The following is a 24398-nucleotide window of genomic DNA, read 5'->3' as shown; positions in this document are numbered from 1 at the left end:
TGGCAGCAATCCCCTCCCCTTCCCCCCCGCCCTCCGATCTCAGGCAGAGTGGAAGCGGACCCCCCTTTTCCACCCCCGATCTCAGGCAGAGTGGCATCGGTCCCCTCCTCCACTGATCTCAGACAGAGTGGCATCGGTCCCCTCCTCCACTGATCTCAGACAGAGTGGCATCGGTCCCCTCCTCCACTGATCTCAGACAGAGTGGCATCGGTCCCCTCCTCCACTGATCTCAGACAGAGTGGCATCGGTCCCCTCCTCCACTGATCTCAGACAGAGTGGCAGCGGACGCCCCCCCCAACAACTCAGGCAGAGTTGCAGCAGACCTCGCAGGGGACCTCGGTCCCCTCCTCCACTGATCTCAGGTAGTGGCAGCGGACCCCCCTCCCCCCCCCCCCCCCCCCCCCCCCAGCCAAACTCAGGCAGAGTGGTAGCAGACCCACCTCCCCCCCCCTGACTACTCAGGCAGAGTGGTAGCAGACCCCCCCTTCCCCCCCACTGATCTCAGGCAGAGTGGTAGTAGATCCCCCTTCACCCCCCGACTGATCTTAGGCAGAGTGGCAGCAGACCCTCCTTCCCCTCCATTGATCTGAGGTGGAGATCCAGCACAGTCCCCTCTCCACTGATCTCAGGTAGAGTGAGCAGACCCCTCACTGATCTCAGACAGAGTGGCAGCCGACCTCCCTCTCTCCCCCCCTCCCCCTTCCTCCCCACTGATCTCAAGCAGAGTGGTAGCAGACCCCCCCCCCCCCAACTGATCTCAGGTAGAGTGGCAGCGGACTCCCCTTCCCCCCGCCCACCCCCCCCCCCCCCCCCACTAATCTCAGGCAGAGTGGCAGCGGAGCTCCCTTCCCCCCCGCCCACTGATATCATAGAAATCATAGAAACCCTACAGTACAGAAAGAGGCCATTCGGCCCATCGAGTCTGCACCGACCACAATCCCACCACCATATCCCTACATATTTCCCCCTAATTCCTCTAACCTACACATCTCTGGACACTAAGGGCAATTTTTAGCATAGCCAATCAACCTAACCCGCACATCTTTGGATCAAGCAGAGTGGCAGGTGGCCCCCTTACCCCCCCCCCCCCCCCCCCCGCCACTGATCTCAAGCAGAGTGGCAATGGACTCCCCCTTCCCACCCCACTTATATAGGCAGAGTGGCAGCGGACCCCTCCCCTTCCCCCCCACTGATCTCAGGCAGAGTGGCAGTGGACTCCCCCCCACTGATCTCAGGCAGAGTGGCAGTGGACTCCCCCCCACTGATCTCAAGCAGAGTGGCAGTGGACACCCCCCCCGATCTGAGGCAGAGTGGCAGCACCCTCCTCCCCCGCCCACTGATCTCAGGTAGAGTGGCAGTGGGCCCCCATCCCCCACCCTGCACTGATCTCATGCAAAGTGGCAGGTGACCCCTCCCCCACTGATCTCAAGCAGAGTGTCAATGGACCCCCTTTCCCACCCACTGATCTCAGGCAGAGTGGCAGCGGACCACCCACCCCCCCCCCCCACCCCCCACTGATCTCACGCAGAGTGGCAGCGGACCCCCCTTCCCCCACCAGTGATGTCAGGCAGAGTGGCAGCGGACCGCCCTCCCCACCCTCCCACTGATCTCAGGCAAAGTGGCAGCGGACTCCCTTCCCTTCCCACCCCATTGATCTCAGGCAGACTGGCAGCGGAAACCCTTTCCCCCTCCCAATGATCTCGGGCAGAGTGGCAGAGGACTACCATTCCCATCCTCTCCACTGATCTCGGGCAGATTGGCAGCACATCCCCCCCCCCCCCCCCCGATCTCATGCAGGGAGGCAGCGGATCTCCGTTTCCCCCCCCCCACTGATCTCAGGCAGAGTGGCAGCGGACCCCCCTTCCCCCACCCTCCCACTGGTCTCATGCAGAGAGGCAGCAGACCTCCCTTCCCCTCCTCCCTCCCCCCTCCCCCCTACGGATGTCAACCAGAGTAGCAAAAGACCCCCCCCTTCCCCCCGCCCAACTGATCTCAGGCAGAGTGGCAGTGGATCCCCCCCCCCCGCCACTGATCTCATGCAGAGGGGCAGTGGACCTCCCTTCCCCCCCACTGATGTCAACCAGAGTGGCAGTGGACCCCGCCTTCCCTCCCCAACTGATCGCAGGCAGAGTGGCAGTGGACCCCCTCCCCTATCCCCACTGATCATAGGCAGAGTGGCAGCAGACCCTCCTTTCCCCCCCCCAATGATCGCAGGCAGCATATCAGCGGACCCCCTTCACCCCACCCCCACCCTCTATCCCGGGCAGAGATATCCCCCCCCCTCCCCCAGCCCGGACCCTCCTGCACAAGGCCCCATCTGCTCCTGACTCCGATAGCTGTATGACACCTCCCTCTCTCCCCCCTGTCCCCAATCATGGGGGCACTGATCCACCACAATCTCCTCCATCAGCCCACCTGCAAGTGCTCACTTGCTTTCCTTTCAATGCTAACAAGCAAACTGCATGTAACTTGTTGGAATGCTGTGCCAACCTGCCTGTAGCTTTTCTGCCCGAACGAGGGGCAGCTCCATAAAAACCCCAGGGTGGACAGGCAGGCAGTGCAGGTAAAAAATGGGCTCACGACCAGCCCCTCTGATTTACCGAGAGCGACCTCGGGCGACTCCTAGATGCGGCAGAGACGAGGCGGGACACTCTCTTTCCCCCAGGAGGATGCAGATCCAGGGGTTCTGATGGCAATATGGCCTGGGAGGCAGTTGCTGCCTCGCTTAGTGCCACGGCACTGGCCAACAGAACAGAAAAGCATTGCCGTAAGAAGGTCAATGACCTCATCTGGGCAGCAAGGGTGAGTGCTTAATCCCATCTAGCATCTTCCCCCAAATCGCCTCCAGATTCTCCCATACCCAGCACCCTGTATGCTTCCAGCCCTTGACGCCCAAGCACCTCCTTCCTACCCTCCCAAGAGTAGCACTGCATTTACCCTCTAAGGGCCACCACCTGATACTTTGCAGGAGTCACGCCATCATTTCTTTCATGGCTCCTTCTGTCTCCACAAGAGAAGTCTGACCATAACACCAGAGAAAGGGTGAAGATAGAAGACATCCAGGTCCTCACACCCTTTAAAGAGTGGGCGTTGCAGCTGTCCAGGGAAGGGGAGATGCGGGCTGTCAGTGACAGCATGGTCAGGCTGGAGTCAAGGCGTGAGTTCCTGTCAATCATCCACCCAATTTGAGGCAACTTTTATGGGGCATGGTTTTGGGTGCAAGAGTCAAGGTATATTTGCACAGAGAGGGGGATGGGAGCCTGGAACGCGCTGCTGGGGAGGTTACAGAGGCAGATACGAGAGTGACCTTTAAGGGGCATCTTTACAGCTACATGAATGGGATGGGAATAGAGGGATATGGTCCCCGGAAGGATAGGTGGTTACAATTCAAATGGGCAGCCTGGTCATTGCAGGCTTGGAGGGCTGAAGGGCCTGTTCCTGTGGCATTGTGCTTTGTTTTATGTTCACAGGAGAAATGTGAATCAAGTTTTTTGCATCACCGATTCCTCTCCCTCCCTTGCACTTAACCTTGTGTCCTGTGTTGCAGGGACATATCCAGATGCCCCAAGGCCATCTGGCATCGTGGCCCCCACTGTGGCTCCCGCCCATCTTGCTCCAGACAGCTCGCAGGAGTCGTTGGAGGATATGGGTGAAGGGACCTCCAATTGCAGCACCGTTTTGGCATCAGCTTCCACCTCACAGTTCACCATCCCAGATACTGACACGTTGGTGGGTCCAGTTAGTGAGGCTTCTGGGTCACTCTCTGGTAAGCACGACACATCTGATAATGTACATCGGGTGGAGGAGGGAACATCTGAGACGTCTGGCATGCGGGGGCCTGCCGGAGGCGAGGGCTCAGCTGGCCCCAGGCTACATGCTGGGCCTCTGAGATCGCTTCTCCCTCAGCTGCTGGAGATGCAACAACAGAGTCAGGGAATGCAGGAGGGGCTGATGGCCTCACTGAACCGACTGTGAGGCTGTTGGGAGGAGTCCCAAAGCTTTCAGACGGACCAGCTATTACCTGTCTTGCGTGGTTCCCAGGCCAACACTGCAAGGATGACGTCTGCAGTGGAAAGCCTGGGGCAGGGGATCTTCTTCATGAGTGGCAGTCTCGAAGCGATGGCCGAGTTACAGCAGGCCACAGTGGAGTCCTAGAGGGCCGCGGCCGCGTCACAGCGGACCACAGTTGAGGGGCTGAACAGGCTTCTCGAGATTCTGTGGCCCATGGCTGAGAGGTTCGAGAGCTTGCAGGAGACCCGGGGACAGCACTGAGACACAGCGGGCTATGGCTGCAGCCCTTGAGAATGTGGCCCATTCACAGAGGGCCATGGCTGAGGGGCTGCAGAGTTTGCAGGAGACCCAGCGCGACAGTGATGAGACACAGCGGGCTATGGCTGCAGCCCTTGAGAATATGGCCCATCCACAAAGGGCCAGGGCTGAGGGGCTGCAGAGCTTGCAGGAGACCCAGCGGGACAGTGCTGAGACACAGCGGGCGACGGTAGCAGCCCTTGAGAACGTGGCCCTATCATAGGGGGTCATGGCTGCAGAGCGTGGCCCAGTCTCAGAGGGCACTTGTTGTGGCCATTGAGAGGTGGCTCCCGACTCAGGTGGCCATTGCAGAGGGCTCGACCACCATGGGTAGGACGCAGGTGGTCCTCCAGGACTGGCAGGGCCAGGTGACGCCGGAGCTTCTGGAGCTCACTGCAGAAACACCGCCGTCACATGGAGTGACCCAGGGGCCCACAGGAACTCCAAGGGAGGAGGAAGTGCTCGAGCCCATGCCGGGGCCTTCCAGCCAGGAGACTGTGGCTGTGGCTACACCTTCTGACTCCCCCCTCCCTGACACTGGAGCATCTCAGGGGCAGCGGGATGAACAGGATGTCATGGAAATATTCCAGACACCAGGAAGCCGGCCAGGGCCCTCAAGGTCCAGGGCCTCCAGAGGACGCCCACCACATGCATCACAGGCAACGGGGCAAAGTAGGCAGCTGGTCCCCTCCACCTACGATGTACATTTTGGGGAGACACTGAGACGTAGTGGTAGGCCACATAAGAATAGGAAGTTGTAGTTGCACTAAGATGGCACAGGTGAAGGGCTGCACTAGTTAGATAGATCTTTAAGCACCTTAACGTTTTCTGTTCACAGATTTTTATGTTAGAACTTATTATTTAAACACCTTTATTGTAATTATTAAATGTTTTTTCATCACCCACCTGTGACTAATTTGTCACATAATTGTCTGGAATAGGAATCCTCCTCCATTGATGATCGCCAGAGGGATGCTTCATGTTGATGTCAGTTGGGGAGGCCCCTCAATGCTATGTCACTGAGAAAAGCAAGCCATTGGTTCCCCAAAGCCCACGAGTGATTCCCTCCCGTTCCCCCACCCCACTCCCCCCAGGGCCCTGTATGGGGGTTTCATATCACTTCCCCACTACACAGACGTGGGCCCAGGTGCTAGCGTGCATGCAGAGCTCAGATAGGAGTCAGACTAGTTTGCATCAGGGCATCATCATAATGGTGCTTAGCGAGTTGTCATCACCCTCCTGCCTGCCAAAGAAACTCGCTAACACAGAGTACCCAGGCCCACCATTCTGATGTGACAATGTTGCAGGAGATAGAAGGACTTTGGGAGGGAGGGATGGAACCCCCCTAGACACAAGCCCCTAGCGACTGAACTGCCTGAAGATCAGGGCCTCCCTGGCCATCTTTGCGTGCCTCATTCGAGCTGCCAGCCCTCCAGCGCCTGGGTGGTGCTGCTCAGCATGCTCTTCCTCTTCTTCCTCCTCCTCCTCCTCTTCTTCCTCCTTCTGCTGGGCAGTCTCCTTCCCAGCAATGCCCAGCTGGTCAACCTCCATGTCCTCCTCCTCCTCCAATAGGTCACCTTTCTGCAGAGCCAGGTTGTGCAAGGCACAGCACACCACCACAATGCGGGCAGAGATCGGGGGCTGTATTGTAGGGCCCTGCCAGACCGGTCCAGGCACCGGAATCGCATTTTGAGGAGCCCAATGCACCTCTCCATTATCGTGCAGCTGGCTACATGAGCCTCATTATAGCAGGCCTCTGCCTCAGTCAAAGGCCTCCGCACAGTCGTCATCAGCCATGTCTGAAGTGGGTGACCCATATCATCCACGAGCCACCCCCACAGCCTGGGCTCCTCCGCAAATCCCTTTGGGAGCTCCTGACAATGAAGTTGTCATGCACGCTGCCTGGATGTCTTGTGCAGACGTGCATAATGTACATATCGTGGTCACACACCGCAAGAAGGTCAATGACCTCATCTGGGCAGCAAGGGTGAGTGCTTAACCCCATCTAGCATCTTCCCCCAAATCGCCTCCAGATTCTCCCATTCCCAGCACCCTATATGCTTCCAGCCCCTGACGCCCAAGCACCTCCTTCCTACCCTCCCAAGAGTAGCACTGCGTTTGCCCTCTAAGGGCCACCACCTGATACTCTGCAGGAGTCACGCTATCATTTCTTTCATGAATCCTTCTGTCTCCACAAGAGAAGACTGACCATAACACCAGAGAGAGAGCGAAGACAGAAGACGGGGTGGTGAGCCAGTTTTTTGCGTCACCGATTCCTCCCCCTCCTTTGCACTTAACCTTGTGTCCTTTGTTGCAGGGACATATCTGGACGCCCCGGGGCCATCTGGCGTTGTGGCCCACACTGTGGCTCCTGCCCATCCTGCTCCAGGTAGCTCGCAGGGGTCCTTGGAGAATATGGTGAAGGGACCTCCAATTATGGCACCGTTTTGGTATCCGCTTCCACCTCATAGTTCACCATCCCAGATACTGACACGTTGGTGGGTCCAGTTAGTGGTGAGGCTTCTGGGTCACTCTCTGGTGAGCACGACACATCTGATAATGTACATCGAGTGGAGGAGGGAACATCCGAGGCCGCTGGCATGCAGGGACCTGCCGGAGGCAAGGACTCAGCTGGCCCCAGGCTACATGCTGGGCCTCTGAGATCACTTCTCGCTCAGCTGCTGGAGATGCAGCAACAGAGCCAGGGAATGCAGGAGGGGCTGATGGCTACACTGGACCGACTGTGAGGCTGTTGGGAGGAGTCCCAAAGCTTTCAGACAGACCAGCCTCGCCTGTCTTGCGTGGTTCCTAGGCCAACACTGCTTGCCCTTAGCCCATCAACAGTCACTGTCCATACTGCCCGTTCCCCCAGCCACATGCTCCCCAAAATCACAGACCTCCCATTCCCCCAACTACATGCTCCCCAAAATCACAGATCTCCCATTCCCCCAGCCACATGATCCCCAGAATCACAGCTCCTTGAAAAGTTGAGAAGCTGCAGCAGTGCAATTTGCAAGGGCTTTTGCTCATCCTTCAGCTGGAAGAATGCTGAGTGCACTAGGACCTTGCAGCATCCACAAGACCTGAGGTTAGTGCTGAGACCTGGGTTCGTGCTGCAAATCGGACATCGGACACCCTGCTGAACAACAGCCCCCCAACCTCTCCCACACACTCGCAAAGTCCCCACCGACCCAAGAAAGAAAATGGCTGCAAAGAAAGGACCCCTGCAAGCATCAGAGAGCCGTTGAACGTTATGCACTTATCTCATCACTAACTGTCACTGATGGAGCGCCCGAATCAGACTTATATGGAGCATGTCTGTTGCGCGCCGATTCCGGATGGGCGAACGCTGTGGTAAAGGAGGAAGTGCCAGTAAAGGTGGGCGTGCAGCCTATTATGTCAATTTAAATGCATGCAAATGAATTTAAATGGACGTGGTTCCCATTTTGGGGTGGTCCTGATCGTGGCAATTTTTGGGACTTGGTAAAGGGGCAGCTGATGCAGAGACGGGCACGGATCACGCGAGTTGTCTCACGTCCGACTTTACCACGTTTTTGCGCCCGGAAATGGGCGCAGTGCAATGCTAAAATCAGACCCATAGAGTTTACAGCACAGAAAGTGGCCCTTTGGCCCATCATGCGTGCGCTAGCCATCAAGCACCTATCTGTTCTGATTGTATTTTCAGCTCTTGGCCCTCGTTCCAGGAGAAATCTGGAGATTAATACTTTTGAAGTCTTGTTTGCTAATTTCCTACTTAGCTCCCTAAATTCTGATGTAGTATCACGTCCCTGTATACAGTTGGCATTGAAATTACCCAAGGAGAGAATCCATGTGGACCATGACCATGTCATTCAGCAATAACAAAGAACAATACAGCACAGGAACAGGCCCTTCAGCCCACCAAGCCCCTGCCGCTCCCTGGTCCAAACTAGACCATTCTTTTGTATCCCTCCATTCCCACTCCGTTCATATGGCTATCTAGATAAGTCTTAAACGTTCCCAGTGTGTTCGCCTCCACCACCTTGCCTGGCAGCGCATTCCAGGCCCCCACCACCCTCTGTGTAAAATATGTCCTTCTGATATCTGTGTTAAACCTCCCCCACTTCACCTTGAACCTATGACCCCTCGTGAACGTCACCACCGACCTGGGGAAAAGCTTCCCACCGTTCACCCTATCTATGCCTTTCATAATTTTATACACCTCTATTAAGTCTCCCCTCATCCTCCGTCTTTCCAGGGAGAACAACCCCAGTTTACCCAATCTCTCCTCATAACTAAGCCCCTCCATACCAGGCAACATCCTGGTAAACCTCCTCTGTACTCTCTCCAAAGCCTCCACGTCCTTCTGGTAGTGTGGCGACCAGAACTGGATGCAGTATTCCAAATGCGGCCGAACCAACGTTCTATACATCTGCAACATCAGACCCCAACTTTTATACTCTATGCCCCGTCCTATAAAGGCAAGCATGCCATATGCCTTCTTCACCACCTTCTCCACCTGTGACGTCACTTTCAAGGATCTGTGGACTTGCACACCCAGGTCCCTCTGCGTATCTACACCCTTTATGGTTCTGCCATTTATCGTATAGCTCCTCCCTACATTATTTCTACCAAAATGCATCACTTCGCATTTATCTGGATTGAACTCCATTTGCCATTTCTTTGCCCAAATTTCCAGCCTATCTATATCCTTCTGTAGCTTCTGACAATGCTCCTCACTATCTGCAAGTCCTGCCAATTTTGTGTCGTCCGCAAACTTACTGATCACCCCAGTTACACCTTCTTCCAGATCGTTTATATAAATCACAAACAGCAGAGGTCCCAATACAGAGCCCTGCGGAACACCACTAGTCACAGGCCTCCAGCCGGAAAAAGACCCTTCCACTACCACCCTCTGTCTTCTGTGACCAAGCCAGTTCTCCACCCATCTAGCCACCTCCCCCTTTATCCCATGAGACCCAACCTTTTTCACCAGCCTACCATGAGGGACTTTGTCAAACGCTTTACTAAAGTCCATATAGACGACATCCACGGCCCTTCCCTCGTCAACCATTCTGGTCACTTCTTCAAAAAACTCCACCAGGTTAGTGAGGCATGACCTCCCTCTCACAAAACCATGCTGACTATCGTTAATGAGTTTATTCCTTTCTAAATGCGCATACATCCTATCTCTAAGAATCTTCTCCAACAACTTCCCCACCACGGACGTCAAGCTCACCGGCCTATAATTACCCAGGTTATCCTTCCTACCCTTCTTAAATAACGGGACCACATTAGCGATCCTCCAATCCTCTGGGACCTCACCTGCGTCCAGTGACGAGGCAAAGATTTGCGTCAGAGGCCCAGCGATTTCATCTCTCGTCTCCCTGCGCAGCCTTGGATAGATTCCATCAGGCCCTGGGGATTTGTCAGTCTTTATATTCTCTAACAAACCTAACACTTCCTCCCTTGTAATGGAGATTTTCTCCAATGGTTCAACACTCCCCTCCGAGACACTCCCAGTCAACACATCCCTCTCCTTTGTGAATACTGACGCAAAGTATTCATTTAGGACCTCCCCTACTTCTTTGGTCTCCAGGCATAATTCCCCACTTTTGTCCCTGAGAGGTCCGATTTTTTCCCTGACAAGCCTTTTGTTCCTAACGTATGAATAAAATGCCTTGGGATTCTCCTTAATCCTGTCTGCCAAGGACATTTCGTGACCCCTTTTTGCCCTTCTAATTCCCCGTTTGAGTTCTTTCCTACTTTCTTTGTACTCCTCCAGAGCTCCCTCCGTTTTTAGCTGCCTGGACCTAACATACGCCTCTCTTTTCCTTTTGACCAGTCCCTCAATTTCCCTGGTTATCCACGGTTCTCGAATCCTACCCTTCCTATCCTTTTTTACAGGCACATGCCTGTCCTGCAGCCCTAACAACTGTTCCTTAAAAGACTCCCACATGCCAGATGTGGATTTACCCTCAAACAGCCTCTCCCAATCAAGAGCTGCCAATTTCTGCCTAATCCCACTAAAGTTAGCCTTCCCCCAGTCCAACACCTTACCCTTGGGACACCACTCATCCTTTTCCATCACTATCCTAAAGCTAACAGAATTGTGGTCACTATTTGCTACATGTCCCCCTACCGAAACTTTGAAGACCTGACCGGGTTCATTCCCCAGTACTAGGTCCAGTATAGCCCCCTCTCTAGTCGGGCTATCTACATATTGTTCCAAAGAACCCTCCTGTACGCATTTTACAAATTCCTCCCCATTCGGAGTCCCAGCTCTCAGCGATTTCCAGTCTATACCAGGGAAATTGAAGTCTCCCACGACAACAACCCTATTTTTCCTGCACCTATCCAGTATCTCCTGACATATCCGTTCTTCCACTTCCCTTGGGCTGTTGGGGAGCCTGTAGTATACCCCCAACATAGTGACTGCGCCCTTCCTGTTTCTAAGCTCCACCCAGAGTGACTCGTTACACGACCCCTCTGAATTGTCCTCCCTCTGCACCGCTGTAATATGCTCTCCAACTAATACTGCTACTCCCCCACCTCTTTTGGCCCCTCCTCTGTCTCGCCTAAAACACTTGTACCCCGGAATATTCAGCTGCCAGTCCTGGCCTCAATTTATCATCTTGTCAGTGCTCCCGATTCCTTCCAGAGCCACTCTTGCTCCTGCTTCTGTCCTCGGGTAAGTTCAGATCTCCTCATTGTTCTCCTGTTGTAGAGTATAAGCGAGAAATAGGAACTTTAGCCCTTTTATTGATCAGTTCCCCCACTTGTCATTCTTGTCACTGGATAAATGGGGTTTGGTTTTAATTAAATTGGCAAGATGTGGGCACCAACATTTGGAGATTAAAAAGGAGGAATATGGTGCTTAAAGGGGTGTTTGATAGTTTAGAAAAAGAAAAACCATATTAAGACCAGAGTATGAAGAATTCAAAGACAGGTTTAGAGTGCATGTATGTAAATGCACAAAGTGTGATGAATGAGCTATAAGCATAAATAGCCACGTGAGGGACATAGAGAATATGATTAAACCAAAAAAAAGACAGTATAATGTATGTCAGATAAATTCTTCAAGCAAGAACCAGGCTAGATACAGTAATTGTGTGGGGAAGCAAAGAGAAAAATAAGACTGGCAAAGAAAGAATATGAGAATAGAATGGCAATTAACATAAAAGGAAAGCCAAAAATCCTCTGCTGGTGTGCAAGTAGTAAACTGCTAGTAAGAGGTGATGGGTTATATGAGGGACAAAGGCTGGAATATTTATTTTGTGGGTGTTCAGAAAACAAGAGGTTGGTGATAAAATATTGGTAGATTTGGAGATAATGAGGCAGGATACACTGAAAAAACTGGCAATGCTTAGTATAGGTCTGTCACCTGGTCCAGATGGCTTGCATCACAGGGTGCGAAAGGAATTTGGGATGAGGATAGTGCAAGGCTTTGACATAATATTCCAATTTTCCTGAGACATAGGGAGGAGCCGAGAATTGAAGTGACAAATGTGATACCTGTCAAGAAAGAGTGCAAGGACATTACTGATGAATACAGGCTGTTTTTCTTTTATTCTTTTGCAAGATGTGGATGTCACTGGCTTGCCTAGAATAATTTTTCCATCCCTTGAGAAATTGGTGGTGAGCCACCTTCTTGAACAATTGTAGTCCATGTGGTGTAAGAACACACAATGCTGTTGGGGAGTTCCAGGAATTCCAGTGTCAGTGAGGAAACAGCGATATAGTTCCATGTCAGGATGATATGTTGTTAGGGTCCTGGACCAGAACCACAAGGTACATTATGAAGTCAGACTACACTCCAACAATTTTTCTATTTTGGCATAAACGTGAGGAGTACTCCAGGAGTAATTCCACTGACAAATTAGGGATCTTTTATCAAAACAGGTTTTATTCATAACACAGTTTACATATAATCGTAACAAAATGAAGCAGCTTAACACTTAACAGTTGAACAATCTTTAAGCATGAAAATAAATTATTCTGATTTCTAATTTATCACTGTTTCAGTTCCAAATAAGGAAGATGCTTCTTACAGACTTAAAAGCCCCTTTAAGTATAGTTAGCAATCACAAATACACTTGCTACAATGAGTGTAAACAGCTTTGGAGTTTTCAGAGAGATATCGCTTTCAGAACCCTGAAAGAAATCTCCTAATTTCAACCAGAACAGCCAAACACCCATTCCTTTCTGCTACAGATCCAGGACTGCACATAAACCACAGTATCACATGACCCTGTCAATTACTCTAATCTGAAATCCCAGGAAAATCTAAGTAAACAAAAGTCCACAAACTCTACTTAATATAACCACCTGCAAGGTTGAAATGAGTAATTATTCTGCTCGCCCAGCGTCTGAGCTGTATTCCTACCAGACAAACTAACTACTTGTAGAAAAAGCAGAACTTCTGAAACATTAAAAAACCCACTATATATCATTTGTACACTTTCATCACAAATGTGACATGGGGAGGAACTTGCATCCACTGCCCTTGTCCTAGATGGCAGAGGTCACATGTTTAGAAACTGCTATCAAAGTTGGTGAGTTGCTGTAGTGCGTGCATCTTTGATATGGTACACACTGTTGTCGCTGTGTATCAGAGGTGGAGAGATTGAATATTTAAGGTAGTGGATGAAGTGTCGATCAAGCCAGCATAGATTTGATTAATTGAGTGGCTCCATTTAGTGTTGTTATGACTGCATAACCTGTTTTCAGCAAGAAAAACTGAAGTGGTAAGTACCTCGCATTAAGTTGATCTTTCTCTATACCCTAGCTATGACTGTAACACTACATTCTGCACTCTCTCCTTTTCTTCTCTGTGAACAGTATGCTTTGTGCACAAGAAGCAATACTTTTCACAGTATACCAATACATGTGACAATAATAAATCAAATCAAATCAATCCCTAAAATAGCTGTTTGGTTTATTTCATAGTCTTTCTGCTTGTGAGTCAGGAGGTCGTGGGTTCAAGCTCCTCTCTGGGTATTGACTGTATAATCTAGATTGGCATTGCAGTGTACCATCAAGGGAGTGCTACACAATGTGAGATGCAATGTCTCAGAAGGGACAATAAATTGAGGCCCGATCTGTTGGCTCAGTTATACAAAAGGTGTCTTGGTATTATTCAAAAAGAGATACAGCTTTTAGATTTTTTGTCAAATATTTCATTTTTTAAATGGCAAATTGACTAGCCGTTCATTCATTTTATTTGCATTTTGTGGAATCTTACTGTGCAAAAATTGACTGTCACATTTGCCCAAATAACATATGTTATCCCTCAAAAGCAGTGTATTGGCTGTGAACTGTTTTGGGGCATTTTGAGAATCTGGATTTTATTGTACTTTTTGCAGAGAATAAGTATATTTTACTAAGCAAGTAATCCAATGTGCTTTTTCTTTGAAGTGCCTCACATGTGATTATTTGTCTTCTGGAAAGATATCCAGATTATTTGATCATAAATTTGGACAAGGTGAGTCTGCTGAAACATTGAAATTGTATTAAGAAAGTTTGATATACTGTGAAAGTTATTCTGATATGAACTAAGTATTATCTGAAATATAGTATTTGGGGCTTCTCTTGATCACATTTTTTTCCCTTCTGCAGCTTGATTATTGTGCCAGCTTAAAGAACTTGCAATCTGTTTCTAACAGGACAAATTACAAATTTATTCAGGTATTTGAATCATTTCCAAATCATTCAAGTAACTGCTGATAACTAACTGCCTTTGCATTGTCAGTTCAAAGGTTTTTGAGAGAGGCCAAAAAAATCCTGAGAACTTTGAATTATGAAATGGGCACCCCATTGGGAAATGCTTTTTTACAGATCCCAAAGAACACACTCACTGTCTGTAACCAAAAAGAAGTACATGTGGTGAGTGTACACTACCCTAGGTCAGATTTTGTGTGTCAGCCAGCCAAGCAACATGGCCCATTTGATACACAATTATATATGATGATGTAATTTCCTTTGAAGTTTTAAAATATTATATCATATCACATTGTTAGAGCAAGTGCTGAGGCTGCCCTGGAATGCACTTCATTTACATTATAATTGCATTGTAAAACAGGTTTCAGAGCACAAGAGGCAACCAGGAAATGACAGCCTCTTCTTGGGAGGAGCAATGTGTTTTTGAAGACCAGTAAAGGTTTTCATTTTACTGTCATACAGATAGTTGGGGTATGGTCTCAACCTATAGTCATGAAAAATGTCAGTTCACGTTCATGTGCTGTAATTGGTGGCTTTTTATGTTTACATTGTTGTGTTGCTGCCATTGTTTGAAGAATAACTGTTCCGTAGGTCAAATGTAATACAGGAAATGTAAATGCTGCCACGATATTAGTGTTGCTACCAAAGTCAAGGCTGCCTCTAGCAGCTACACCAATATAAATCCAGCATTTGGGACCTGATTGCCAGTATAGTTAGAAAGAAATAACATATTTAAAAAGCACCTTCTAATTTGAAGTGTAGCTACTGTTGAATTGTCGGCAAAAATAGCAACCGTTTTGTATGCAAATCAGTTTAGTTGTTTTGGTGGTCATGGAAGATGGGATGAATGTTGGTCAGAACACTAGAACTCTTTTGTTTAATAGTGTTATGGGATATTTTATATTTATGCAAAAGGTAGGTGATGTCACTTGCAATAATAGAATTTTATTTTTCAGTATACCACTCTTCATAGCTGCTTAACATAAGCTCAGCACTAGGAGCAGTAATAAAAGTATAGGTTCCACATAGTGGATGGGTAATTTGAAATATTTGTTTTATTTAACAATGAATTTAATAGAACATAACTGTGCACCTCTTTGACTTATTAAGCATGTTAACAATATATAAGTTCAGTAGTGATTTTTTTTATTCGTAGGGTGATATTTGTGATGAGCAATTTGTGAAACTGTTGTTTGGAACTGAAAAAATTCACATAGTTCTACATTTTGCAGCTCAGACTCATGTTGGTAAGGATTTCAGCAACAAATCTATCTGTATTTTTCCTTTCTTGTTTTACAAAGAATGTTCATTTGCTTGTGTCCTGTGTAGGAGCAAAAAAAAATGAAAATTGTACGCCGTAATCTGAGAAATTTTTCCTAAAGAAACTGAAGGCACAAACTCTGGTTTTATCAATTATTTACTAATGTACTATTAAATTTACATTAGAATCAAACAACAATTTAGGTTTATTCCCTGTTTGAATTGCTTCAACAAGGGGTGGCACAGTGGTTAGCACTGCTGCCTTACTGTGCCAGGGATCCAGGTTCGATTCCCGGCTTGGGTCACTGTCTGTGTGGAGTTTGCATGTTTTCCCCATGTCTGCGTGGGTTTCCTCCGGATGCTCCGTTTTCCTCTCTGTCGGAAAGACGTGCTGGTTAGACACAAGCTAAATTCTCCCCCAAGTGTACCCGAACAGACGCCAGAATGTGATAACTATGGGATTTTCACAATAACTTAATTGCAGTATTTGTGACAATAATAAAAATAAAATAAAGAACCACATCATCTGAATTTCCAAACTACTTAACATTTTTGGAAATTGTTTGCCTATCTTCAGCTAACCCACTAATGAAATTCATATACTCCAGGATAGTTGGAGACCAGAGATACCTCAAAACCGCTTGGATGTTGCAACATAAGCACATCCTTGGTACTTACGCGGGATGTTTAAACTTCCAGATGCCGGTATTAACCTGTCTAGATTGCTCTCTGATCGGCTGGAACGATGCAGATTTGAGCAGTTTGCCACAGGCTAAGCCTGGTTTTTACATGTATTACCTGGGTATAAAACCAGCAAAATTCAAAGTAAATCAGCTGAAAGGTCAAAGCACTCCAGAACCCACAGCGATGTTCACACACAGACATACACCCTCCCACTATCCCGCACTTCTGTCCAGATAGTGATCATTCTCCAATCCATACTTGGAAATGTTCTCACCTCATCCTGCTCCTGGGTCAGTGCACATCTCCAGCCCGGGTCAGTGCACATCTCCAGCCCAGACAGTGCTCACTCCCTTCCGTACACCCTCTCCCAACTTGCATTCTGGAGTTCCTGACTCCTGTCCAACCAATGTTGGAAGAGTAGGCATTGTAGGCATGTGCGGGGATAAGGACTTGAGCCTTTTTGTGGGGTATGGGGGGGCTGAACATTGTTTTGGTGAGGGAGGCAGAACACTCTTGAGGGGGTGAGGGAGGAGAACATTGTTGGGATGTGACGGAGGGATTTGACATTGTCAGAATGAGGGAGGATTAGGGCTGTCAGTAGTTCGAGGCTATCGAATTGTGGAGGTTGCCAGCTCCTTACAATTTTAAACCCACGAGTTTTTCTCTCAGTCTTGGCGTGTTCATTAAAAGAATTGCAAGTAATATAGTTTAGAAATGCTCAGGCACAGCTAATCCTTTAATAGTCTTTAAGCTTCAAACAAACTATGAATTCAGAACCTCCCGCTGAGACAATTGGCTTTTGGAAATCAGTCAAGTATTCATAAATATCCCTGTGGGAAATGTCAACATACAGCTATTATAACTAGAATCATAGAATCCTACAGTGCAGAAGGAGGCCATTTGGCCCATCGAGTCTACACAAACCACAATCCCACCCAGGCCCTATCCCCGTAAACCCATGCCTTTACCCTAGCTAGTCCCCCTGACGTTAAGGGGCAATTTAGCATAGCCAATCCACCTAACCCACACATCTTTGGAGTGTGGGAGGAAACCCACCCAGACACGGGGAGATTGTGCAAACTCCACACAGACAGTGACTGAAGCCAGGAATCAAACCTGCTATGAGGCAGCAGTGCTAACCGCTATGCCACCATGCCGTCCATACTACTAGAACAGGATTTTGCTTAACTCTCACGAACAGCTTCAACCTGTTTATTTTTAAAAGGGTTGGGGATTTAAATAATTTCACATCATGATAGTTATACAGATGTTATTCTCTCTCTCTCTTCAAAGGCATTTACTCCATAAATTTGTGACGCCAACACTGTAGGTTCAAGACCTTGCACAGCCAGAATTGGGTCGATCTGAACTCAGCACTGAGTTCAAATGCCCCTGTTGAGTTCTGGTTTCCCTCGTGTAAATTATGCCCTGCCCTTTTCTTCTACTGCCAAATATGGGGCGTAATTTGCATCCACATCTCACCCACAATTTTGGAAGCTCTGCAGAGACTCCACAATTCCATGAAAATCCGGACCAGCATTGTTTCTTGCCATACTCAACTTACCGCAGATGCCTTATGAGGATGCCATGCTGGGTCAGGTGCCTCAAGGTGGCAAGCTACCTCGCACTCTGTAAAAACTCTGTAAACGCAGTGAACAGTGAGTGCCATTTCTTCACGCTGACCGCAAATTCTCTTCCATTGTACAGAGCACTCAGATGTGAAAGGCCATTTGAACTGTATTCATATAGGCAAAATATAACAAAAGGCCTATAGCCTTCAGTTCCTATCACATCATCTAACTTGATTCCAAAGGTTTTGCCTCGATGACCTAACCTGTTCATCTCGTGTATTAATCAATTCTGTAAAAAATAACTTCCCAACAAGGGTCTTTTAACTCATTTGAATCTTTGACCCAGATTAGTGATATTTTAATCTATTACTTTTCTCTAATCTTTACCTGTCAGTCACCTTTATTGCTTTGGTCTTTCATCATAACTTAGTCCGGTAATGTTCATGTGATACTTCTCTGCATTACTCCCAGACCTTGAATCTCTTGACAATCAAATGCAATACTCAAGGTTTGGTCTGAGCAGAGTACTGTAATGGTTGAGTACAACTTCTCTGATTTGTACTCTAAATATACTTTTAACCAAAACATTAAAATATCTGACCAAAAGCTTATTGGTTTTAAAGTAAACTCACTCATCAGTGACCATTGTGATTTGTGCTCTGTTTACCTAAGTCAGTGTACATTTTTAGAAATGATAACTTTATTTTAAAATTGCTGCTAGCCCAAAGAAATGTTTTAACATTATTTTACAGATAAGTCCTTCTGGTGTTCTTCAGAATTCAGGAATGTGAACATCTATGGTACAGAAGTCCTAGTGGAAGCTGCTTATCAGGCTAATATTGAGAAATTCATTCATGTTAGTACTGATGAAGTCTATGGAGGAAGTATTGAGGAGGTAACTAATGTTAATATTTCAGTGAAATCTCCCTTGTAATTCCTGGAGAACATTTGCCATAGAGTCACTTATTTACAACACAGAAAGAGGCCATTCAGCTCATTGAGTTCATGCTGCCTCCCTGTAGAGCATACCAGTCAGTCCTATTCCACCACTCTATCCCTGTAGCCATGCAAGTTTATTTCCTTAAAGTGGCCATCTAATTTAATTTTTGAAATCATTGATTGTCGTTGCCTCCAACACCCTTGTGAGCAGTGAGTTCCAGATCATTACCACCTTCCTCCCTAGCGTCGCATGCCCAAAACCTTACATTTCTGTCCCCTAGTCCTTGTACCATCAGGTAACAGATTTTCCTCATGTATCCAAACCTGTCATAATCATGTGCACTCCTATTAAACCTCCCCACAACCTCTTTTGTTCCAAAGAGAACAACCCCAGATTCTTCAACCTAACCTTGTATCCAAAACTCCCCTTCCCTGTAACCATTCTGGTAATTAACTCAAACCTCACCAAGGGTAGGATTTTAAGGATAATGAGCGATCGGCGCTACCACCGACTCTTGGAAGACCACTGCCATTTAATGCTCGCTTGAGTGTTTGGTAGTGGGCAGGACTTTTGTCTGCCCTTGGAAGGAAGTCCTGCCCATGAGAATTGTCAGCCAATCAGATTGGCTAACAGCTCTCTAACCTGTGAGGCATAGTGGCCAGAAGCAGTACTGAAGCACCCTGCCTGGACCAAAGTCCCGTGACTTTGAAGGGTAAGTCCCAGTAGGTGGGGAGTAGGGGCACCCTGGGGTGCTGGGAGAGGGTGATTGCGCAATCGGGAGGGTAGGCCAGAGGGTGGAGGAGGCCTGGTACTCTAACGTCCTGGAGGGGCAGCCTCCCCAACTCTGAAGGAGCTTTCAACATTGAGGCACCCCACCCCCACTTTCTGCCTGAGATGAACAAAAAACAATTCTCTGTTTCCCATCCTATTTGCACCCAGTCTAAAAATTGAGGCTGGACAAGAAAGGCCCTTAAGTGGCCATTACGTAGCTATTTGGCCTTAATAAATGAAAGGGTGGGTTTCCTGCCCAAGGCACTGCCATCCCAAGCATGAAATTGCATCTGGGTTTGGGTGAGCAGATTTCCAAGGAGAATCGTGTCCTTCAATTTTATGTTTCTCAGAACCCTTGGGGGTGGGAGGGTGTAAAATGCTGCCTCAAGTATCAGTTCATTTCTTCCCTGATTATTGTTTCTAAAACCTTACCCATCATTGATGTTAAATTAACTAGCCTATAGTTATTAGGAATGTCCTTATATCCTTTCTTGAATAAGGGTGTATCATTTGCAACTCCTCAATTCTCTGGCACTTCCCCACCCCTTACATTTTGAATAAAGATTGGAAGATGTGTTATCTCCACTGCCACTTCCCATATCAATTTGAGATGCAAGCCATCCACCATCTGGAAAAGACAACTGATCCATTGTGAGCATAACCAGCTTTTTCAATACACTTACCTCTCTATTGTCATCCATCCATTACCATAGGACCTCAATATCTGTCCTCTCTAGGTCATTAGTACCAACATATACCACAACTTCTGGCTGACTATCTCTATCCTTTATCCTTGCGTCAGAGAGGCAACACATCATGCGGAATACACTATGCCAGTTATAGAAACACCTGACTGTTATCCTGATCCATGTGATAGATTAGACAATTGTTAGATTGTCAACTTCTGGATGCAGTATTTGTTTACATGTGCTGGATTTGGTTGTGGTGAGTTTCAGTTTCTTGGTGCAGTGTCTGTTGCAATATTCTTTAATAGTGGGATTTCCATGAACGTGACCATTGGGTAAGGGGAGTGGCATGGATAGTGCCTGTAAATGAATACTGCTACACTTCTTGTTCCACAGGAGCAGGCTGAGGGTAAGAGAGTTTGTTTCTACACTTGATTTATTTTTTAGTGATTTTTGTGTTTAAAATCGGAGGTTTTTTCCAGAAGTAGGCCCAGGAGAGGCCTGGGAAGGTTTTTGGTGTGTTTAAAAGCAGGCCGCATTTTTGAGCGGGCAGCGTTGTAGCGGGCAGCGGAGTAAGCACGGAGCAGAGTGAGAGCTGTAAGGGCTTTGGCTCTAAGGGCTTAGGCAGAAAGGGTGAGGTGGGGTAAGTTTAATTCGTTTTGTTGTCTCTTCAATTGCAAATCTTAAGTTCAGTCCGTGTGGATTCCGAGGAAAAGGGGGGGAAAATAGCTCATTATTCCATTGGAGAAACTCTATCTGCTAGTGATATTGGCAAGGTATCTAGAGGGTATGGGTGTGAAGGCAGTACAATGTTCCTCTTGCAGTATGTTTGAGGTTAGGGACGCCGTCAGTGTCCCTGCTGATTACACCTGTGAGAAGTGCACCCATCTGCAGCTCCTCCAAAACCATGTGAGGGAACTGGAGCTGGAGTTGGATGAACTTAGGATCGTTAGGGAGGCAGAGGTGGCCATAGACAGAAGCTTCATGGATATAGTTACTCCAGGAAAGGAAAAGTGACAGTGAGAGGGGCTGGGAGGAAGCAGTCAGTGCAGGGATCCCCTGTGGTCGTTCCCCTTAGCAACAAGTATTCTGCTTTGGATGCAGTTGAGGGGGAACGACATACCAGTGGTCAGAAGGGTGATGTGCCAGAAAGTACCCCAGTGGCAGTCTCCCATAAAAGAAAGGGATGGGCAACAGATGGGATAAGGGAAGGGAGTGAGCAGTCTGTGGAGGGATGCCCTGTGGTTGTCCCCCTCGAAAATAGGTATATTGTTTTGGATTCTGTGGAGGGGGATGACCCTCCAGGGGTAAGCCACGAGGACCAGATCACCTGCACGGAGACAGGCTCAGGGGTCCGGAAGGGAAAGAAGGGGTTTAGGAGAGCGATAGTGGTGGGGGACGCAATGGTTAGACACACGGACAGGCGGTTCTGTGGGAGCGAACAAGAATCCAGGATGGTAGTCTGCCTCCCTGGTGCCGGGGTACTGGATGTCTCCGAGAGGGTAGGAAGCATATTAAAAAGGGAAGGTAGTCAAACGGACGTAATTGTACACGTTGGTGAAAATGAAGTAGGTAGGAAGAGCAGGGGGGTCATACGAGAGAAATTCAGGGAGATGGGTGCTAGGCTAAAAAGTAAGGCCTCCAGGGTAGCAATCTCTGGACTGCTCCCGGTGTCTAGTGCAAGTGAGGCTAGGAACGCATGGCGAAAGGGCTGGTGCAAGAGGGAGGGTTTTAAATTCATAGATAACTGGGAAGTCTTCAGGTCAGGATGGCAACTGTACAGAAAGGATGGGTTACACCTTAACTGGAAGGGAGCAAATATCCTGGCTGGGAGTTTTGCTAGAGTGTTTCAGCAGGATTTAAACTAGTGTGGCTGGGGGGTGGGGAACAAAACAGTAGGTCAGTAAGTACTGAGGCTGGGGTTGAGCTGGGGGCCAGGGCAAGGCTAGCTAAGAAGAAGAGCACTCTGGAGGAGGATGACCTGAGTGGGCCTGGAGGTCTGGAGTGCATCTGCTTCAATGCGAGGAGCGTAACGGGTAAGACAGACGAACTTAGGGACTTAATGCTTACGCGGAATTTGGATGTGGTTGCGGTGACGGAGACTTGGTTAAAAGAAGGACAGGACTGGCAGCTGAATATTCCGGGGTATGAGTGTTTTAGGCGAGACAGAGGAGGGGCTAAAAAAGGTGGGGGAGTAGCGATATTAGTTAGGGAGCATATTACCGCGGTGCAGAGGGTAGACAACTTAGAGGAGTCATGTACTGAGTCACTGTGGGTGGAACTCAGAAACAGGAAGGGTGCAGTCACTATGCTGGGGGTGTACTACAGACCACCCAACAGCCCACGGGAAGTGGAGGAAAGCACATAGAACATGGAAAAAATACAGCACAAACAGGCCCTTCGGCCTACAAGTTGCGCCGGTCATGTCCCTACAGACCTAGGCTTATATCTAGGCTTACCTATAACCCTCAATCCTATTAAGTCCCATGTACTCATCCAGAAGTCTCTTAAAAGACCCTATCAAGTTTGCCTCCACCACCACTGACGACAGCCGATTCCACTCATCCACCACCCTCTGAGTGAAAAACTTACCTCTGACATCTCCTCTGTACCTACTCCCCAGCACCTTAAACCTGTGTCCTCTCGTAGGAGCCATTTCAGCCCTGGGGAAAGGCCTCCGAGAATCCACCCGATCTATACCTCTCAACATCTTGTACGCCTCTATCAGGTCACCTCTCATCCTTCGTCTCTCCAAGGAGAAAAGACCGAGCTCCCTCAGCCTATCCCCATAAGGCATGCCAACCAATCCAGGCAACATCCTTGTAAATCTTCTCTGAACCCTTTCAATCATTTCCACATCCAAGAGATTCTGGATAGGTGCAGAAAAAATAGGGTTGTTCCCTGGTATAGACTGGAAAGTGCTTAGAGCTGGGGTTCCGGACGGGGAGGTATTTGTAAAATGCATACTGGAAGGTTCTTTGGAACAGTATGTAGATAGCCCGACTAGAGAGGGGGCTATACTGGACCTAGTTCAGGGAAATGAGCCCGGTCAGGTCGTCAAAGTTTCGGTAGGGGAACATGTGGCAAATAGTGACCACAACTCTGTTAACTTTAGGATAGTAATGGACAAGGATGAGTGCTGTCCTACAGGCAGGGTGCTAAATTGGGGGAAGGCTAACTATAGCCGGATTACGCAGGAATTGGTGGACGTTGATTGGGAGAGGCTGTTCGAGGGTAAGTCCACATCTGGCATGTGGGAGTCTTTTAAGGAACAATTGATAAGGCTGCAGGATAGGCATGTGCCTGTAAAAAGGAAAGGTAGGATTCGAGAGCCATGGATAACCAGGGAAATTGAGGATCTGATTAAAATGAAAAGGGAGGCGTACGTTAAGTCCAGGCAATTGAAAACAGATGGAGCTCTGGAGGAATACAGAGAGAGTAGGAAAGAACTCAAACAGGGAGTTAGAAGGGCAAAAAGAGGTCACGAGATGTTCTTGGCAGGCAGGATTAAGGAGAATCCTAAGGCATTCTATTCATACGTTAGGAACAAAAGAGTTGTCAGGGAGAAAATCGGACCACTTGGGGACAAAGGAGGGGAATTATGCTTAGAACCCAAGGGAATAGGGGAGATCCTAAATGAATACTTTGCATCGGTATTCACGAAGGAGAGGGGCGTGTTAACCGGGAGTGTCCCGGAGGGAGGTGTTGACCCGTTAGAGAAAATCTCCATTACAAGAGAGGAAGTGTTAGGTTTTTTAGGGAACATTAAAACTGACAAAGCCCCAGGGCCTGATGGCATCTATCCTAGACTGCTCAGGGAGACGAGAGATGAAATCGCTGGGCCTCTGACGGAATCTTTGTCGCTTCTTTGGACACAGGTGAGGTCCCTGAGGATTGGAGGATAGCGAATGTGATCCAGTTGTTTAAGAATGTTAGCAGGGATAACCCGGGAAATTATAGGCCGGTGAGCTTGACATCCATGGTAGGGAAGTTGTTGGAGAGGATTCTTAGAGACAGGATGTATGCGCATTTCGAACGGAACAATCTCATTAGTGACAGACAGCATGGTTTTGTAAGAGGGAGGTCGTGCCTTACAAATTTGGTGGAGTTTTTTGAGGAAGTGACAAAAACGGTTGACGAAGGAAGGGCCGTGGATGTCGTCTATATGGATTTCAGTAAGGCATTTGACAATGTCCCTCATGGCAGGTTGGTTAAGAAGGTTAAGTCTCATGGGATACAAGGAGAGGTGGCTAGATGGGTAGAAAACTGGCTTGGCCACAGGAGACAGAGGGTAGCAGTCGAAGGGTCTTTTTCCGGCTGGAGGTCTGTGACCAGTGGTGTTCAGCAGGGCTCTGTACTGGGACCTCTGCTATTTGTGATATATATAAATGATTTGGAAGAAGTGTAACTGGTGTTATCAGCAAGTTTGCGGATGACACGAAGATGGCTGGGCTTGCAGATAGCGATGAACATTGTCGG

General features: G+C 48.3%; 2 protein-coding genes across 4 annotated transcripts in view; one reads left to right on the top strand and one right to left on the bottom strand.

Moving 5' to 3' along the window:
* Nucleotides 1–24398, bottom strand: part of gpc6a (glypican 6a) — a 1457751-nt gene that overhangs the window by 34282 nt on the left and 1399071 nt on the right. The gene's annotated exons all lie outside the window — the stretch shown is intronic.
* tgds (TDP-glucose 4,6-dehydratase) overlaps nucleotides 1–24398 on the top strand; it is an 88590-nt gene that overhangs the window by 3196 nt on the left and 60996 nt on the right. For 2 of the 3 annotated variants that reach the window (XM_078221647.1, XM_078221648.1), the window contains exons 2-5: nucleotides 13705–13771; nucleotides 13906–13974; nucleotides 15164–15254; nucleotides 18275–18417. In XM_078221647.1, the coding sequence (XP_078077773.1) occupies nucleotides 13705–13771; nucleotides 13906–13974; nucleotides 15164–15254; nucleotides 18275–18417 (370 nt within the window). The remainder of the gene's footprint in view (nucleotides 1–13704; nucleotides 13772–13905; nucleotides 13975–15163; nucleotides 15255–18274; nucleotides 18418–24398) is intronic. The other variant, XM_078221649.1, reaches the window with a different exon arrangement.

This window comes from Mustelus asterias, chromosome 10, assembly GCF_964213995.1.
Source record: "Mustelus asterias chromosome 10, sMusAst1.hap1.1, whole genome shotgun sequence".
Lineage (NCBI taxonomy): Eukaryota > Metazoa > Chordata > Chondrichthyes > Carcharhiniformes > Triakidae > Mustelus > Mustelus asterias.
The sequence above is the reverse complement of the archived record's forward strand: the minus strand, read 5'-3'. Positions and strand labels throughout refer to the sequence as shown.